This window comes from Epinephelus fuscoguttatus, linkage group LG18 (assembly GCF_011397635.1).
Source record: "Epinephelus fuscoguttatus linkage group LG18, E.fuscoguttatus.final_Chr_v1".
Classification (NCBI taxonomy): domain Eukaryota; kingdom Metazoa; phylum Chordata; class Actinopteri; order Perciformes; family Serranidae; genus Epinephelus; species Epinephelus fuscoguttatus.
Window position 1 is genome coordinate 10,760,862 of NC_064769.1, and position 20,477 is coordinate 10,781,338.

Consider the following 20,477-nt stretch of genomic DNA (forward strand, 5'->3'; position numbering starts at 1 on the left):
GCAGTCTCTTAAGGCCCCCCAGGCTTTCTCTCTTGATCCATGTCTCTTTCATGCTTCTTTTAGATTATTTTTTTTATAAAGTCAGATTGCTTTCTTTATTATTTTCCTTTTTTTGGAACCCCAGTTTCCCTTTTTTGGGGAAAGACATGACAGTGTACATTAGTGCGTCTGCAGCAAAGGCTGTCACTCACTCAGCTGATGACAGATGACATCTATTTAGTTGGTTTTAAGTTGTGTTGTAAAATTACAAAACTCTTTTGTAACATCATCAATATCTTCCAAATGTCTTATGCCAACATCATCTTGACATTTAGTCACGGGGTTTAGAGAACAAACCTAACGTCTGCAAAACACCATGATGTTAACATCCACGTGATGTGAAATTCCGACGTTGTATTAGGTTTAAATGATCATCAGCCAGTATTTTATTCCATCAAAAATTTACTGCCTGTCTGATGTAAGAGTCCAACGTCCTTCTGATGTCATATTGACATCAGGTGCCAGCTGGGGAGATAAATCCAAAATAGTGTAGGGGTGGACTAAACCATTTTGTGTCTTTAATAATAATAAACCTTTATTTTATTGACTTCCATTTATATATAAATAAATATGCTGAACCATTGCCATGTATTCATAGTTTGCAGTGATGCCAATTATATTGGTTCACCGCATGGACCGTTTAACCTGGCAACAACTGCAGCTGGCTCAAACGTGATTGGTCAATATCACGCAGACTACAAACAGCCTACAACCGGAAACCAGGGCTCTTCCGCTCTTCTTCCTGAGGCAAGATCTCCGGGGTTTGCCTACAGACTCTACATTCTGCATATAGAGACTAGGGAAGTCTTGTTGAGATAGAGATCTCATTTTCAAGAGAGACCTGAGTACAGAAATAATGACATAAAACAACCCATTTTAAAAAGTACAAAATATGTTTAATATAATACAATACAATACAATGCAGTACAATATGATATAATATAAGGGACCAGAGTATCAGGCTTCAAAGCACACTGCAATTTGTTCGAGGTGTGAAGTGCAAAAAATCGACAAGCTATCTTTCCAACACATTCTCACTCTGACCTCGTCACATATTGACGTTTGGTCATGGACTTTCCGCGTCCACACACAGCGTACAAGGTACCCTGGGTGTGTTGGTTGTTGATGTTCGGGGACACCGTGTCAAGTTCTGCCTGTTACATGCATTGTCTTCTTTCAAAATACATATATGTTTTCACAGGAAATTAGCCATTTACATTTTCATTCATTCATTTATTCATCTTCTAACCGCTTCATCCTCTTGAGGGTCGCGGGGGGGCTGGAGCCTATCCCAGCTGACATCGGGCGAGAGGCAGGGTACACCCTGGACAGGTCGCCAGACTATCGCAGGGCTGACACATAGAGACAGACAACCATTCACACCTACGGACAATTTAGAGTTATCAATTAACCTAGTCCCCAATCTGCATGTCTTTGGACTGTGGGAGGAAGCCGGAGTGCCCGGAGAGAACCCACGCTGACACGGGGAGAACATGCAAACTCCGCACAGAAGGGCTCCCACGCCCGGGATCGAACCGGCAACCCTCTTGCTGTGAGGCGAGAGTGCTAACCACCACACCACCGTCCATTTACATTTTAATTTTTTTAATTTAATTTTATATACTTTATTAATCGCTCTGTTTGTCAATTACACACAGGTCCAAACACACATGCACAAACTGGACCTATATATGCAGTAAGTGGAGAGATGTCAGAGTGAGCTGCCCATGACAGGCGCTCTCTGAATATGAGTGGTTGAGGGATTCGGTGCTTTGCTCAGGGGCAAGTCGGCAGTGCCCAGGAGGTGAACTGGCACCTCTCCAGCCACCAGTCCACGCTCTATATTTTGGTCCGGATGGGGACTTGAACAGCTGACCCTGTCCCAACCCAAGTCCCTATGGACTGAGCTACTGCCGCATACAGTTCCTTTCAAAATAAATGCACTACATTGGTACAACACTGTGAATGAAACAGCATGTGGTTAAGTGTAGGATTTGCATGGCTCTCTCAGGTGAATGTCAGACACATCCACCACGCCTCCTAGATGGACAGTTTTAATTCAGTTGTGGCATTAATTACTTGGAAATTAAAAAAAGAATACACATAAAATGAAACTTTTCATCCCAGGCTTTTTGTGGGGCCCTGAGTGATCGTCCCCCCTGTACAGTGCCCCTGGCTTTATGGTTATATTTGCAACTGATTATTTCAGACAACAAATGTATGTATGTATGTTTTTATCAATAGAAAGAGGGGGGTGTTCCCATGTGTCCCCCAAAATATCATAATTACTGTCTTGGTGGGTGTCACGTGTTTATCCTTTCCACAGTTCTGACTTTAAGAGGTGAGTGTTATAGCCATGTAGCAGGCTGTGCTGTTGATTTGTGTTGTGTCCTCTCAGGGAGAATGACAGGAAACAGGCGAGATTTATGTCGGCGGTATAAAAACATCTCACAGCTGAGATCCCGCATCTTTGCCTTTAAAGGAGCGCAGTGGTGAGTCGTTGGGAAACAGAGGTTGTGTGCTCATCGGGAGACCCGCTGCTTATTTCTGTGTCACATTTGTGTCCAGTTTAATCTGATGAGATAACAGAAGAAGATGCTTTTATATTAATCGCATATGCTGGTGATGGCGGCTGCGTCCAGAGAGGGAGCTCTTTAATCCAGGGCTGGAGCAGCGGAGATTTTCTGGCCCATATGGAGCTGAAATGTGAAATTGCTCAATTTCAAGGACGCACTCCTGATCATTTCTGTCTCCGGCGGATGATTTGTGTTGAAAAATAGGATCACGACACCATCAGGTCACATCTCTTGTTGTGTCAGCTCCGTGTCGTTGCTGCAGCAGAAGACAAGCTGAGGGAATTATTATGGCTGCTGCGCGTAATAATTAGACGCGGTTTTTGGTTATTTGCGACTCATGGCGTAGGTTTGCCGTAACGATGTGATCAGATAGGATCCCTGGTTTCTCGCTGCGCTGCCTCCTCCTCCAGAGTCGCTCATAATGCCGAGGGCTGTGCGGAGACTGGTCCATATGGTGCTGTTCTGCCCTCTGTCCAAAGGTCTGCAGGTATGTATGGACAGCATCATTTCAGTCCGCCTTTGTTGCCACAAATGATCCACACAGCAAATTACCTGCATGCATGACAAACTACACTAATACAATATAGATCCTGCCCATAAAAATATAGGCTATCAAAGAGAGAATGAAAGAGTGAACCAACAAATGGCTATCTTTGTGTTGTCCCGAGATCAAGTGGCCAGCTGTTCATTCATTTATTGTGTTGGCCTCAGTGCTGAAAAGTAACTCAGTGCTTTTATCCAGGTGCTCCTTTGTTTGAATGTGTCCATTTCAAGCTACATTATGCCTCCACTTCACTGAATTTTACAGGCAGTTATTACTGTGGACCCTCCATTTATTTTAAAGCTGGAGTTACTTTTCAGCATCAGTGGATTACTGAATAGGCCTACAGGGCACAGGCCCAGGGGCCAAGGTGTAAGGAGGCCCCTGGCATTCATTTGCAAAGTGTCTCTCAAATTACCAACCAGGAAGAGACTCAAAAATGACCACAGAGAGACACAAAAACACTAGAAAGAGATGCAAAGGAACTGCAAAGAGACACGAAATAACTACAAAAATTAGCAACATTACCACAATGACACAAAATGACTAAAAAGGCAAAATTACCTCAGAGAGAGACAGCGTCACAAAAAGCCGTATAACAACTAAAGGAAGACCAAAGACAACAACAGAAAAAGATGCAAAACCACAAGGAAGTGTGTGTGTCTTTGCTGCAGTGTAGAAGAGGTAGTGGGGCCATTTGCATATCTGTGCCCAGGGGCCCATTGTCTTATGATGCACTCATGCTTTTCAGATGGTTTTTCATAAAAAACAAGAAGAAATCTAAATAAAATACAGTGCATTTTAGAAATTTAAATCAGTGGTTTCCAGCTTTTTGTAGTTTTTTTTCCGACCCCTTACAGCAACAACAGCAACAACAACAACAACAACAACAACGACAACAGAAAATCTGTATCTTTTTGGAGTTTGTCATGTATCATATGCCTAGCAGTTTAACAAGAGGCATTCTTCTTCTAGACTTCTTAGATGATTTCATTTAGAGATAAAATTTGCCAATTTTTAAGCAAAGATTTGAGAAAATTCCAAAACAATAAAATTTGTGTGCCAGAGCTTTGTTTTTTCCCCTTCTTTGATATCCCACTTAAAATCTCAGACTCCCCTAGATTTATGTACTCTGTCTTTTCACCCTCAGGAGGGCTAGCTGACGCCCATGTAAAAAAAAAACACTGGACTATACTTTGTTACAAAAGTGGTTGAAACTAGCTCCATCAGGACCAGCTGTAACACTGAAATACTCTGCATCAATACTATCAGTATAATGATGGTAATATATATCAGACACAGGGGCTATTTTTTGCAGCAGGAGTACTTTTACTTTTGTGTGTAAGTACATTTTGCTGCAGGCTATTTTTTTGTAGAGGGATTTTGAAAGCACGGCTTTTACTTGTAATGGGATATTTTTAATGTGCTGCTACTTTTGCTTAAAGGAACAGTGTGTAAGATTTAGGGGGATTTAGTGGCATCTAACGGTGAGCATTGTGGACTACAACCAACTGAAACCTTTCCCAGTTAGAATTCCTAAAGTGCTCATTGTTCAGGAGGCTTTAACCAGGAAGTTATCCTCAGAGGTCTCTTCCTCTCTGAAACAGACAGACCAAGTGATTAAAACTGGTAAAATCCATGAACATCAGTTTCACATTACAAATCAGTGTTTCTCCTACATTGTTTGGAATGTTGCAGATAGGCTGCTGGTCCAGCACTTGCAAATCACCTTTTTTCCCCTGATAACTTAAGATATAGACTTTTAATCTTTACTTGAAGCTGAATTATCCACAGAGGCATCTTCTTCCCCAAAACAACCAGGTGATTTAAATCAGTAAAAACACCAAATAAAATAGTTACACATTAAAAAAAAAAAAAAAAAAGACTTCTGAACATGGCGGAGGACCTGCTCCCTTTGTAGATAAAAGGTTCATTCATTCAGGTCACATAAACACATTTTCAGGTGATTATACACTGAAGAAAACATGCTTATGATATTATTTTCCATTTCTGCCAATATACCCTCCATCAATCCTACACACTGGACCTTTAAGAATGCCTATTCACCACTACATATCAGATATTTTGGTTTCACCCTGAAGTCAGGTGCACAGCTGGTCTTTAAATCATTGTGGTGAAGGCCAATTTTATGATCAGCTGTCATGTCTCTCTTCTCCTTCTTCCCTCCAAAGAGTCGTCTCCCAGCCATTAAGGTGAAGTACCTTCTCCTGGCATGGCTGGGCATCCTCATCGCCAGCTGGGTCATCTACATGCAGTATGCGTCTTACTCTGAACTCTGCCGTGGGCATGTGTGCCACATGGTCATTGTAAGTATATTCTGTCAGTGCAGTGACAGCCTGTGTCATTACTTTATCAGTGTGATGTTGGTCAGGATGTTGCCAGGAGGCATCATGTTGTCACATTCTGCATATTGGAATAGAATACAATATCTTCATTGTCAATGTACATGCACAACAAATTGAATGCAAACCCCCAGTGCAAAAATAAGTAACCATCTCTGACAGTAATCATACTTCCTCACTGATTAAATATTATGTTATTGGATTGGTTTATGTGGGATCTTTCACACTGGTATGGTTAAATGTAAGATCCATATAACAAGTGCATTACAGGCCAGTATGAGCAAAAATAATAGGCGGTACAGATATGATGTTTGTTAAATGTTGTGGAGATGCAGGGGGAAAACCTGTTTGAACAAATTCTAGTCAGTACAGATTTGGTTTGAGCCAAGAAAAAAAGAATGCAATGCTGCATATTTTATGAGTTTCTGGGTGAAAAACAAACTGGTTTTATGTGCTATGGTTATATATACTCACATTGCACATTTTCTAATATTTTTACTATGCTTTGGGTGGATTTGAAACTAGCTTATTTATTATTGCTCTAGCTTTGTCACACAACTGCAGATAGTCCTAATGCAGAAACAGAAAAATACAGGCTACATAGAATAAGACAGTCACAGAGGTGTGGACTCAAGCCACATGACTTCTGAGTCGGACTAGAGTCACGAACTGGATGACTTTAGACTCAGCTCGACTTTAGACTCGCCTGCAACTTGACATGGCCTTTAAAACCAATGACTTGTGATTTTACTTGGACTTGAGCCTTTCGACTTGATAATACTTGATACCTTCCCTCAAGCCCAAAGATTAAATAGTCTGTTCTTTAAAAAGTGTGCCACAAATCAATTCAACTCTCCAATTTTCTGAATCAAGTTGCAGGGGAGAACTACGAAGACCTGACGCCAATTGAAAAAATGATACCAAAGATATCTGAAGGCAATTGAATCAAACGCAACTGGACTTAGTTTTGTCTTAGAAGACGTTTCCCCTCATGAACCTCATCAGTTCATGCTTGTCTGACTAGGCTGGATCTAGTCTGACAAACTGGTATGGTTGTGGTTGTTCTGTTTCACTAATGTACAAGTCTGGGCATTCCTACATTGGTGAAACAAAACAACCACTAAACAACGCATGGCCCATCACAGAAAAGCTAACTTGTCAGGGCAAGACTCAGCTGTCTATTTACACCTCAAGGAGAGGTTCACATACAAATACTACACGGTGGTTAACAAAAGACAAATTGCAGTAAGTGTGCAGGTCAAAAATTACAGATCAAAACGCAACAACTTCCAACTTTGTTAAACCTTTAAAATTGCACAAAGAACATTGAGTGGAAGCTAATATAGACATAGTTAGCAAGCTAAAGCTTAGCTAACGTTAGCTCAAAAGCTAAGTAACTTCTTAACAAACTTGTTGAAACAAATAAATGCAAATTTTAGAAAGCATTTATGATTTGGTAAATTTAATATTGGCATTAGATTTGGTGGAGAGCGCATTATGACTTGTTATGGACTTGGGACTAGTCATTCTTGACTTGAGACTTGCCTGTCTTGACTTCAATGCAAAGACTTGCGACTTACTTGTGACTTGCAAAACAATGACAAAAATGTACCCGCGGCTGAAGTGAAATGTTTGGATACCTAAATAAATGGCAAGAATTAAAAACAAAGGGAAACATGGCAGGACAACTGGACATGAGAACTGTCTTTTGAAGAAGAGGAGGGACAGCTGGGGGCTGCTTGGGCTGGCCTCTTCCTTCATACATGGCCTTCAGCGCTATAGCTTAACAACTCTCCTGCTGTGGCCAGCTGTTTGCAGAACGTATGGCTGTTGAGAACAGAGCAGGCATTGGCATTTAATGAGTCACCAAGGAACAAAATGGCGATTAAGGGGAAAAACACTCAGAGTAATTGATGTACAATGAAAGATCGATGATGTAACCTCATCACAACAAATAACCAGCTCTGCACATCAGTGTGTGAGCCTGTGTACGGTTTGTACAAGTTGTTGTACTCAGTTTTAGACATGTAATAAATACACATTTCATGCCACTAGAATTAGTGCTAATGAGGTTGGATTTTTGTAGGGTGCACAAAGGTGCTGCTTTGTATCTTGGTGACATATCAGAAACATGACCCCTCTGAACTGGGAGGAGAGGAGCAGTGTGGTGGTGTGTCAGTAGATATGTGAGGATTTGTGCCAGCTCAGAGGTGCATAGTGCTTGACGGTCATGTTCTGTGCTGTTTTTGTGGCCTCACATGGCAAAGAGGCGTGCACATTGGATGTACGCCATTAGACTATTCCATACTGCCTCAGGGTTTACACAGTGCAAACTACAATGAGTAATCTACATGAGTAAGAACAGTGGTACCATGGGAATACATTGATTTAGCTGACCACACATCCATGAAAGATCTTAAAGGAATTATTTGACATTTATGGAAATACACTTATTCGCTTTATTGCTGGGCGTTAGATGAAATGATCACTACTACTGTCACAAACTATGGTTAGCAGTAGGTTAGCTTAGCAGAGCTGAAATTCTGGTGTGTCCTGGCAACATGACGGTGATGACAAGACTCTATAGAGCCACTTTGCCCGGCCAAGAAATAGTCGGGCACAGAGTCTGCTGTTAACCCAATGTTTGTTTTTACATGACATGTTAGATTGTGCATTGTTAAGGTGCTGGTAGGCATATTTTGTTACCTTTGGAAAGAGCCAGGCTAACTTTCAGTTTCCAGTCTTCCCAGTGTCCAGTCTGTATGCAAAGCTAAGCTAACCGGCTGCTAGCATAGCTTCATATTCATCATACGGTGCCGACATGAGACTATGACCACTTTCTAACCAGAATGGCACTATAAGAGACATTTTAAAAAGTTGCTGTCAAAGTCAAAATGAAATGAAAATGCCTATATTGTGAACCTAATTAACAATTTTTTTTTTTTTTTTTTTAAAAAGTCAGTTTCTTTGTATTATTATAGTAAACTCCAATCATATTTTCTTCCTGTGAAACAAAGTATGTTTTGTGCTTACATAAGCTAGTACCAAACAGTTTCATCCAACAATATCATTACATCCACCCATCAATCAATTTTCAATTTTCAGCTGCACAGAGCTAAGATTAAGCTAGCTAGCTAGCAACAGAATGCTACGTAGTTGTGTCTTCATTTCCCCAAAATGCCGTGGTTACAAGCCCCCTGGCTGGAATTTTTTCACTTTGAGGAAATGCTAAATTTGGGGGGGAAAAGGCCCAATTAACTCCCCGGAATATCTATAAGGAATATACTCAATCAATCAATCAATCAATCAATTTTATTTATAAAGCCCAATATCACAAATCACAATTTGCCTCACAGGGCTTTACAGCATACGACATCCCTCTGTCCTTAAGACCCTCACAGCGGATAAGGAAAAACTCCCCAAAAAAAACCCTTTAACGGGGAAAAAAAAAAACGGTAGAAACCTCAGGAAGAGCAACTGAGGAGGGATCCCTCTTCCAGGACGGACAGACGTGCAATAGATGTCGTACAGAACAGATCAGCATAATAAATTAACAGTAATCCATATGACACAATGAGACAGAGAGAGAGAGAGAGAGAGAGAGAGAGAGAGATGCAGGTAATGACAGTAGCTTACAACAACATTAATGAAAGTAATAATATTATAGTTCTGGTTACTGCAGTACAATATGTTGAAAGTATGTATTAATACCTGGCAGTATACATGTGTGACAATAATCATATGTGTATAATAACAGAAGAAGTATGACTAATGACTAATGATGGCAGCAGCAGCAGGAGGCATCTGGCGGGACCACGGCAGCAGCACAACCACACACGTCATGCTGTCCAGGCACCGCTGCGTGCCATCCAGAATGGCCGGGTTAGCTAGATGCAGTAATAGGATACGAGAGAGAGAGAGAGAGAGAGAGAGAGAGAGAGAAGGAGAGAAGGGGCCCGGTGTATTATAGAGGGGTCCTCCGGCAGACTAGGCCTAAGTCAGCCTAACTAAGGGCTGGTACAGGGCAAGCCTGAGCCAGCCCTAACTATAAGCTTTATCAAAGAGGAAAGTCTTAAGTCTAGTCTTAAATGTGGAGATGGTGTCTGCCTCCCGGACCGTAACAGGAAGATGATTCCACAGGAGAGGAGCCTGATAGCTAAAGGCTCTGGCTCCTGATCTACTTTTGGAGACTTTAGGGACCACGAGTAACCCTGCGTTCTCAGAGCGCAGTGTTCTGGTGGGATAATATGGTACTATGAGCTCTCTAAGATATGACGGAGCTTGACCATTTAGAGCTTTATAAGTTAACAGTAGGATTTTAAATTTAATTCTGGATTTTACAGGGAGCCAGTGCAGAGAAGCTAAAACAGGAGAGATATGATCGCGTTTCTTAGTTCCTGTTAGTACACGTGCTGCTGCATTCTGAATTAGCTGGAGAGTTTTTAAGGACTTACTAGAGCTACCTGATAATAGAGAGTTACAGTAATCCAGCCTTGAGGTAACAAAAGCGTGGACCAATTTTTCTGCATCTTTTCGGGTCATGATAGGCCTAATTTTCGCAATATTACGCAGATGAAAAAATGCAGTCCGTGAGGTTTGCTTTAAATGAGAATTAAAAGACAAATCTTGATCAAATATTACTCCGAGGTTTCTTACGGTAGTGGCAGAGGCCAGAGCAATGCCATCTAGAGAAACTATGTCATCAGATAAAGAGTCTCTGAGTTGTTTGGGGCCAAGAACAATAACTTCAGTTTTGTCTGAATTTAACATCAGGAAATTGGTGCTCATCCAGGTTTTTATGTCTTTAAGGCAATTATGGAGTTTAGTTAATTGATTGCTTTCTTCTGGCTTCATTGATAAATACAACTGAGTATCATCCTCATAACAATGGAAATTTATAGAGTGATTTCTAATGATGTTACCTAAAGGAAGCATATATAGAGTAAACAGGATTGGTCCGAGCACAGAACTCATGGAACTCCAAAACAAACTTTAGTACGTAAGGATGGTTCATTGCGAACGTCAACAAATTGAAAACGATCAGATAAATAAGATTTAAACCAGCTTAGTGCTGAACCTTTTAAGCCAATTAAGTGATCCAGTCTCTGCAGTAGAATTTGATGGTCAATTGTGTCAAACACCGCACTAAGATCTAATAAAACAAGTACAGAGACGAGTCCTTTGTCTGAAGCAATCAGAAGGTCATTTGTAATTTTAACTAGAGCTGTCTCAGTGCTATGATGCACTCTAAATCCTGACTGAAATTCCTCAAATAAATTATTATCCTGGAGAAAATCACACAGCTGGTCTGTGACTACTTTCTCAAGGATCTTTGACATAAAGGGAAGATTAGATATTGGTCTATAGTTGGCTAACACCTCTGGATCCAGGGTGGGCTTTTTTAGTAGAGGTTTAATTACAGCTATCTTAAAAGACTGTGGTACATAGCCTGTTAATAAGGATATATTGATCATATCCAATATATGAGTGTTAACTAAAGGAAAGACCTCCTTAAGTAGCCTAGTTGGGATGGGGTCTAAGAGACGTTGATGATTTGGATGAAGAAATCACTGCAGTCAATTCTTGAAGAGAAATTGGGGTGAAGCAATCTAAATATATATTAGATTTTACAGCTGTGTTTGAGGTTAGATAGGTACTATCTGAGGGCAGGAGGTCATGAATTTTGCCTCTAATAGTTAGAATTTTGTCATTAAAAAAGCTCATAAAATCATTACTGCTAAGGGCTAAGGGAATACGAGGCTCAATAGAGCTTTGACTCTCAGTCAGCCTGGCTACAGTGCTGAAAAGAAACCTGGGGTTGTTCTTATTGTCTTCTATTAGAGCTGAGTAATAGTTTGCTCTGGCATTGCGGAGGCCTCTCTTATAAGTTTTGAGACTGTCTGTCCAGATTAAACGAGATTCTTCCAGTTTGGTTAATCGCCAATTCCTTTCAAATTTTCGCGATATTTGTTTTAACTTACGGGTTTGAGAGTTATACCAAGGAGCGAACTTTCTTTGCTTTTTTAACTTCTTTTTAAGAGGAGCTACAGAGTCGAGCGTTGTTCATAGCGAGCCTACGGTGCTATCAACAAGATGATCAATTCGGGAGAGGTTAAAGTCGGCACGGGAAACCTCTGTTACTGAAGGTATTGGTATTGAATTTAACGACGAAGTAATCTTTTCCTTAAGTTTTGCGACAGCACTATCTGATAAACATCTAGTATAGTAACTGTTGCTGAGTGGCGTAATCGAGTAAAAAGAAATCAAAAGTAATCAGATAATGATCCGATAGCGAGGGATTCTGTGGAAAGACTTTTAGGTTATCAATTTCAATTCCATACGTCAGAACTAGATCGAGGGTATGGTTAAAACAATGAGTAGGTTCATGTACACCCTGACTGAAGCCTAATAATGAGATAAACGCGGTAGCCAGGGAGTCATTATCGACGTCGACATGAATGTTAAAATCGCCTACAATAATAACTTTATCTGATTTAAGAACTAAACTGGATAAAAACTCTGAGAATTCAGATAAAAATTCAGAATACGGGCCAGGAGCACGGTACACTATAACAAATAAAAGTGGCTGCAAGGTTTTCCAGGTCGGATGTAAAAGACTAAGAACGAGGCTTTCAAATGAATTATAATCTAGTTTAGGTTTAGGGCTGATTAACAGGCTAGAGTTAAAAATGGCTGCAACTCCCCCTCCTCGGCCGCTGCCTCGAGGAATGTGGGTATTATTATGACTGGGAGGAGTGGACTCATTTAGACTGACATATTCATCTTGACACAGCCATGTTTCAGTGAGACTGAGTAAATCAATATGATTATCTGATATTAATTCGTTTACTAACACTGCTTTAGACGTTAGAGACCTGATATTCAACAGTCCGCATTTAATTCTCCTGTTTTGTCTTTCTGTCACAGAAGAGGTTTTAATTTTTATGAGGTTGTTATGCACAACTCCTCTTTGTTTAATTTTAGATTTAGATAATTTAGGCGGTCGGGGGACAGACACCGTTTGTATAAAACTATTAAAACTATGGCTGGGTAACTGAACTAGAAGCTCAAAGAGGCGTTTAGGACTGCGTCTCCGAGTCCTGGTCTCAACTCTGGGTTGTCAGGGATTTAAATTACTAATAAAGTTTGCCAGGTTCCTAGAAATGAGAGCAGCTCCATCCAAAGTGGGATGAATGCCGTCTCTCCTAATAAGACCAGGTTGTCCCCAGAAAGTTTGCCAATTATTAACGAAACCCACATCGTTTGCTGGACACCACCTGGACAGCCAGCGGTTAAATGATGACATGCGGCTAAACATGTCATCACTGGTCAGATTTGGGAGGGGTCCAGAGAAAACTACGGAGTCCGACATCGTTTTTGCGTATTCACACACCGAGGCAATATTAATTTTAGTGACCTCCGATTGGCGTAACCGGGTGTCATTGCCGCCGACGTGAATAACAATCTTACTGAATCTACGTTTAGCTTTAGCCAGCAGCTTTAAATTTGATTCAATGTCGCCCGCTCTGGCCCCAGGGATACATTTGACTATGGCCGCTGGTGTTGCTAACTTCACGTTTCTCAGAATAGAGCTGCCAATAACCAGAGTTTTATCCTCAGCGGGTGTGTCGCTGAGTGGGGAAAAGCGGTTGGAAACGTGAACAGGCTGGTGGTGAGCCGCGGGCTTCGGCTTGGAGCTGTGCTTCTGGCGAAACGTGACCCAACCTCCCGGCTGAACGGGAGTTACCGGAGGACAGTTAGCAGAGGCTAAGGCTATGCTATGTGGCTCCGCACCGGCTACAGGGGACTGGCTAACTACTGCAGCTGCTGAATGGTTTTCCATGGTGCGGAGCCGCGCTTCTAATTCACTAAGCCTCGCCTCCAACGCAGCAAATAAGCTACACTTGTTACAATTACCACTGTCGCTAAAGGAGGCAGAGGCATAACTGAAGATTTGACACACCGGGCAAGAAAGAGCAGGAGAAGGAGAAGCCATGGCTAAGCTAATGTAGCTAACAAGGCTAAGAGCGTGCAAACAACAGCTAAGAGATTAGCGAGAAAGTCGTAGAAAGGAGGAGAGCTATAGGTGCTTAAACAGAACCAGTGTGGGTTATGACTTGAAGTAGACGTAAAAGCAGCGTTAAAGCAACTGAGGTGAGAAAGCAGGCAAGTGGAATTCACCAGAGCAGTACAGAGACGCTGTCACAGAAACACCGGAAATGACACAACTCGCTTACCGCAATACGTCAGCACGTCAGCATATACTGTTTACATGACCCGCATCGAATCCAGGATATTGCCATATTTGGAATAATAGTGAAATACTGGTATGCATGTAAACATAGTGATTGTTATGACACAGTCAATCAAATTCCTTTCAACATTATATCCAAGGCCCAAACCATTTAACTACAACTTCTGGGTCCGTCACATAATGACACTGGGCCCAAAAAGACTCTATCCCATAAACTTACACTGGTAAAGTGATGTCTTTAAATCACTGCATATCTTATTTTGGAGCATCACAACCCCTGCGAAATGACTTGTTTTACTTTTTGAATTTGATCCATTTGGTCTAATAAGATATAGAAAGTCCTGGGGTGTCGGTGGCTTAGTGGATAGAGCAGGTGCCCCATGTACAAGGCTGTTGCCGCAGTGGCCCAGGTTTGACTCCAGCCTGTGGCCCTTTGCTGCATGTCATTACCCCTCTCTCTCTCACCCCCCCTTCACACCAAACTGTCCTATCTATAAAGGCAAAAATACCCCAAAAAATATAAAAAAAAAAAAAAAAAAAAAAGATATAGAAGGTCCAGAGGAGCAGCAAGTCTAAATCATTTTATCCCAGGTTAGCCGAGGGCTAAACCGGAAGTTTGCTGCTCGGCCAAAAGATTCGGTTAATTTTACACCTGAGAAGTTGAACTTTTTGGCTCCATGCCCCACTGAGCAACTTTCAAAGAAATAAACAAAGCCCCTCCTCCAGCACTGTATCCAGTTCTGTTTATATATCCATCTATATTCGGCCAGCTTATCCTCACTCAGACATATGTCACCATACCAAATATAGATGATCTCGAATGCCGTTTCATCTGGACTTTAACAGAAGCAAAGGCTATTAATACCTGAATTTGACTGCTGTACATGTTTTATATCAATAAATAAGACTCCAAATAGGATGTTATTGCTATCCGATACTCTGTGAGTGCATCACTGTGTACCTATTGGATTTTTATCCTTGTAAGCACTCACAAACCTATAATCATCGCATCACATTACAGGAAATCAGATAGCAGTGTATTCAAGTGTGTTGATATTTTAAATGCATTCAGATCCATTGGATCATTCATGTATATTTATAGTCATCTTACTAGCTAAGTTGGTTGCAGACGAAACTCAATCACAGTGTCTACATCTAGCTTTGCTGGATTTGTATACTAGTTAAATTGCTGACAATGGTAGTGCTACATACATGCTGTATAAAAGCACCTAAATAAAGCTGTGTTCTTCAGTGCATACTCTGTTTTTTGACCACATATAACAGACCATAAGCGTGCATATTTAAATGAAGAAAACAGAAATCTTAAAATACTCTTTGTTTAAATGTTGGATTCAGTTTTGCAAGAGGATGAGACACTTGAGGGATCAACCTGAATGTTTCCTCTGTTTAAGGTAGTGCATTTCCTGTTTCCTTTTGCAGTGTGATCACTACAGAAGGGGCATAATATCAGGCTCATCCTGCAAGGCATTGTGTGATCAGAGAACTTTAACCCTGCAGCGCTGCATGTCCACCTCCTCGACACATCAGGTAAAATAAACACACACGCACACTGAAGAATTTCTGGCTGAATAAAACACTTTCAAACCAGGCGCACTTTGCGTTTATGTCAATGATAAGCAAAAACACAAGCATTTTCTACATTTAGAATATTCAAAACAGTGGCACAGGTTTTATTTATTATTTTAAAACATAAGTATACCCTTAAGGCCTTTCAATATCAAAGCAGCATCACCCCCACACACATATTCCTTAAAACAATTAATATGATATTCTCATTTAATTAGGGAATGTTTCTAAAAGAAATGAAGTGCCTCATCCATTTACAATTTAGTTTGAAACAAAGAATTTTGTGTGTTTTCTGCTAATTACAGTGGGATAAATCAGTATGCAACACGTGAAAATTATTATCATTAAACATATTTCCAATGCAGCGATTCACATGAAATTTGGAACAGGCATTGATTTTAACTCCACAAAACTAAAAATTGTACCATTTCAATCCATAAATAAAGTTATGTGCAATAAAGTGGAATAACACAAGAAAAAAATATTGAACATGCTAACTAAGATGTTTTTAATGCTTGGTGAAGCTTTTTACAATGCCGCCTTCAGGATGCTTCCAGAAATTTAATGTTTCTAATTTCGGTAGCACTTTATAATACAGCCCGTGTTTTACGACGTAACTCCCCGTGTCTTACGGCGTAACTTCCCGTGTCTTACGGCGTAACTCCTCTAAGACCTGCCGGGGTCTTACAGTGGAACTGCTACTGTCTTATGCTGTCACTCCCAGTGTCTTATAATGGAACTTCATGCGTCTTACCTTGCACTTACTGGGACTTCCCGGGTGACTCTCTGACATCTACCATGACATTTTGGGGGAGCCTATATGGTTTAGTTTCACTTATGACTTACAGTGTAACTCGCTATGTCTTACAGTAAAACGTCTTACAGTCCAACTCCTTTTGTCTTACCATGTAGGCCTACTTATTAAAACTTATAACTATAAAATCAGATATGATTTACAGTTTTAAAATACACGAAAATCATACTGCAATATGTAACCTGTTTAATCACACAATGAGTGTAAGTACCAGGTACCTGCATGGTAAGGAAGGGTGAACAGTGTGCAATTTATAATACAGCCCACTCCCTGATAAGTACAGTGTAGGTCTCTGGTAATTACAGGGAAAGTCCTGGTAGGTACAGCAGAAGTCTCGGGTGCTTAGAGTGTAAGTACCAGGTACCTGCATGGTAAGGAAGGGTGAACAGTGTGCACTTTACAATACAGCCCGGTCCCTGATAAGTACAGTGTAGGTCTCTGGTAATTACAGGGAAAGTCCCTGGTAGGTACGGCAGAAGTCTCGGGTGCTTAGAGTGTAAGTACCAGGTACCTGCATGGTAAGGAAGGGGGAACAGTGTGCACTTTACAATACAGCCCCGTCCCTGATAAGTACAGTGTAGGTCTCTGGTAATTACAGGAAAGTCCTGGTAGGTACAGCAGAAGTCTCGGGTGCTTAGAGTGTAAGTACCAGGTACCTGCATGGTAAGGAAGGGTGAACAGTGTGCACTTTACAATACAGCCCGGTCCTGGTACTTACAGAGAAGTCTTGGGCACTTAGCATGTAAGTACCAGGTGTCTGCGTGGTAAAGAATAAAGATATTTTATAACTCTGAAGTTGTCATTGTGTGATTAAACAGGTTACATATTGCAGTATGATTTTCGTGTATTTTAAAACTGTAAATCATATCTGATTTTATAGTTATAAGTTTTAATAAGTAGGCCTACATGGTAAGACATCAGGAGTTGGACTGTAAGACGTTTTACTGTAAGACATAGCGAGTTACACTGTAAGTCATAAGTGAAACTAAACCATATAGGCTCCCCCAAAATGTCATGGTAGATGTCAGAGAGTCACCCGGGAAGTCCCAGTAAGTGCAAGGTAAGACGCATGAAGTTCCATTATAAGACACTGGGAGTGACAGCATAAGACAGTAGCAGTTCCACTGTAAGACCCCGGCAGGTCTACTGTAAGACAAGCGAAACTACACAACAGGTTCCTCTAAAATGCCATGTAGATGTCAGAGAGTTACCATGAAAGTCCCAATAAGTATATGGTAAGACACGGGAAGTTATGCCGTAAGACACGGGAAGTTATGCCATAAGACACGGGGAGTTACGTCGTAAGACACGGGGAGTTACGCCGTCAGACACGGGAAGTTACGCCGTAAGACACGGGGAGTTACGTCGTAAAACACGGGCTGTATTATAAAGTGCTACCCTAATTTCTTCTACATCGCTCGGTGCATTGCAGAAGGACTGCTAGCTCAGCACCTGTTAGCTAACCTGCTAACCAAGTTATCTGCAGAGGTGTCCTCCTCTCCTAAATAAGCAAAGCCGGGGATTTAAACTGATAAAAACACTGAATAAAGCAGTTTTACGCTACAAATCAAAAGTTCTCCAATGCTGTTCTGCATGTCAGAGGCACCTGCTAATGTGTGCTAACTTGAGATCCAGACATTCAGGAGGTTTTTATCGAGAGCCAAATTATCTGCAGATAATCAAATCAAACAAACAAACCAGTATAAATAAAGCAGTTTCACATTTAAAAAACAGTTTTTTTCAAGCTCTCACTGCAGAAGGGCTTCTAACTATAGCGGCCGACACAAAAATGTGAATGGTGTCATCTAGAGCCAGTGTTCAGTTTGTCCATTCTGGGGAAAAAAACATGGCGGTGCAACATGGCAATCTCCATAGACGAGGACCTGCTCCCTGTGCAGACATAAACAGCTCATTGTAAAGTAACAAAAGCACAAATTTTCAGGTAATTATACATTAAGGAAAACATACTTATTATATAATATTCCATGTCTGCCAATATACATTCTCCTAAATCCAACACACTGAACTTTTAATCTGTGTAGTTTTATTGAGTTTATAGCAATGTCTGGTCTAAATTTCATGTGAAATGCTGCATTGGAAATATGTTTAGTGAAAAAATGTTGACGTGTTTAATAGTTATATCCCCCACTGTGTCATCCTGGAGGAAAACAAAACCCAAGTGTAGGGCTTATAAAAAAATATAGAGAAAATACATACGTCAGATGTTTGGAACACTGGCAAACTGTTTTGACTACATTTAGAATTAGACGTGACAGGTTAACTGCATGTTTTACTTCCATCTGAAAAGGTTAGTTTTATGCTCATTTGTATAGCAGCTAGTGGGACATCAGTGTGAAAAATAATCCTATAGACAGTTCAGCTCTTATTATTGTCACATTTTTTTTACTCACAGGTGTACAGCGGACTGTGGAAGGAGAGACCTGTTGTGATCAAGTGTGGTATCGAGGACCCAGTGAAGATCGATGGCGCTCCAGACTCTGTACTGCGACAGGAGATGAGCTTATTTGACAAACCCACTCGTGGAACCTCTATGGATGAATTTAAAGAGATGCTGCACAGTTTCCTCAAGGTGCTTTTCAGCAGTTATACCATATAATATATTATAATGTATATAATAATATATATGTCACCGGATAATTTCTCCGTCTTGCAGGCTAACCTTGGTGAGCAGCCATCTTTGAGTACCTTGGTGGACAGGGTCATTACACTGGCTGATGTCAACCAGGATGGCAAAGTGTCTTTAGCAGAGGCCAAGTCCATCTGGGCACTTCTCCAGATCAACGAGTTCCTCCTGATGGTGGCGCTGCAGGAAAAGGAGCACACCCCCAAGCTGCTAGGTTTCTGTGGAGACTTGTATGTGACAGAACGTGTGGGTCACAGCTCCCTCTACAGGATAGAGGTGCCTCATTACCTGCAGGCTCTGGTTCCAGAGGCCTTGAGCTCCAGCCTGAACCACTGGCTGGCACCAGCCTGGCCCCGCAGGGCTCGCATCACCATCGGCCTGCTGGAGTTTGTGGAAGAGGTCTTCCACGGCTCCTATGGAAGTTTCCTCATATGCGATGCCAGTCCTCGCCACGTGGGCTACAATGCAAAGTACGACTGCAAGATGGCCAACCTGCGCAGCGTGGCATCTGAGGCAGTCGTGCGGGGATTTCTGAGGGGACGACGATGTGAGACTAACGCAGACTGTACTTATGGCCGGGACTGCACGGCCACCTGCGATCGACTGGTGAAGCAGTGTAACACTGAGGTTGTACAGCCCAATCTTGCGAAGATGTGTGTACTGTTGCAGGATTTTCTGCTCTTTGGAGCCCCTTCAGACCTCCGTGGGGATCTGGAAAAGCAGCTACGCACCTGTGTGACACTCAGCGGTCTGGCAAGCCAGATGGAGGTGCACCACTCACTAGTCCTTAACAATCTGAAGACATTACTGTGGAAGAAAATTTCTAACACTCAGTACTCTTGAAAACAGGCTGAGATTACTCAACCTGTTCCTCTGCATAATGAGTGAATTATTATATGAACAGGAGTAGTTTTTGCTTATGAAGCTTTGCCAAATGTTCTAGAGGATGGTGATTATTGATGTATTTCACTCTACATTGACTGTGAATAACAAGAAACTGTGAATATACAATATAAACAGCAGATGGAGGAAACTTTATTTTATTCTTTTGTTTTCCAATGCATTATTTTCAGAAGCACATTCATCTGTTTAGACATAATATTCTCAGGGCACTGCCTATAACTTTATTTGTAAAATAACCTGTGAGTAAACTTAGTTTTTAAAATAGTTTCATAGTATACTCTTTTGACTATCCCAACTGAGGCAGAATGTCAAATTTGACATGGCGTGATAGTTTTTGTACAACTGTAAATATTGGTGGAACTTTGTTGTTTCCTGTGTATAAATGAATCTTCACGTGAAGCAGAAGACACAAATAATGCATATACAGTAGCACTAAAATGTCCCTCCTGGTACTGATCTAATATTGATAATGTATTTAAATCAGCCTGAACAGACTGGAGTTGTAAATGATGATCAGACATGATTAAATATGAATGAACTTCTAATCCATCAATAAAAGGAAATTGGTTCAAACAACTGATTCTCAACTACTCTTGCATTCGTAGCTGGAGTCAGTGCAGAAGGAGTCAAACACTGGAGAAGTCAGTCAGATGTTCTCTGAGATACTGTGGAAACATAATCAGCTTTACTTACCCAGATGGATGGAGTGATGGATGGATGGACAAGAAGAACTTATTGTGGTAATTCATTTTGAAA

The 20,477-nt window shown here is 41.2% G+C and overlaps 1 protein-coding gene across 1 annotated transcript; it reads left to right on the forward strand.

Annotated features, from left to right (window-relative positions):
- Positions 1-2,094: 2,094 nt before the first annotated feature.
- On the forward strand, positions 2,095-20,234 carry dipk1b (divergent protein kinase domain 1B). Its single transcript, XM_049604780.1, has 5 exons — positions 2,095-3,102; positions 5,349-5,483; positions 15,214-15,321; positions 18,588-18,764; positions 18,849-20,234. Exons 1-5 carry the CDS (start codon positions 3,037-3,039, stop codon positions 19,659-19,661), a joined length of 1,299 nt encoding a protein of 432 aa, XP_049460737.1. The 5' UTR covers positions 2,095-3,036; the 3' UTR covers positions 19,662-20,234.
- The last annotated feature ends 243 nt before the right edge of the window (positions 20,235-20,477 follow it).

What these genes read in the sequence shown, in the direction of transcription:
- dipk1b (XM_049604780.1), top strand. Translation starts at nt 3,037, where the DNA reads ATGCCGAGGGCTGTGCGGAGACTGGTCCATATGGTGCTGTTCTGCCCT. An exon ending in CCACCTCCTCGACACATCAG is followed by an intron (nt 15,322 to 18,587) that starts GTAAAATAAACA and finishes TTTTACTCACAG; the next exon opens with GTGTACAGCGGACTGTGGAA. An exon ending in TGCTGCACAGTTTCCTCAAG is followed by an intron (nt 18,765 to 18,848) that starts GTGCTTTTCAGC and finishes TCCGTCTTGCAG; the next exon opens with GCTAACCTTGGTGAGCAGCC.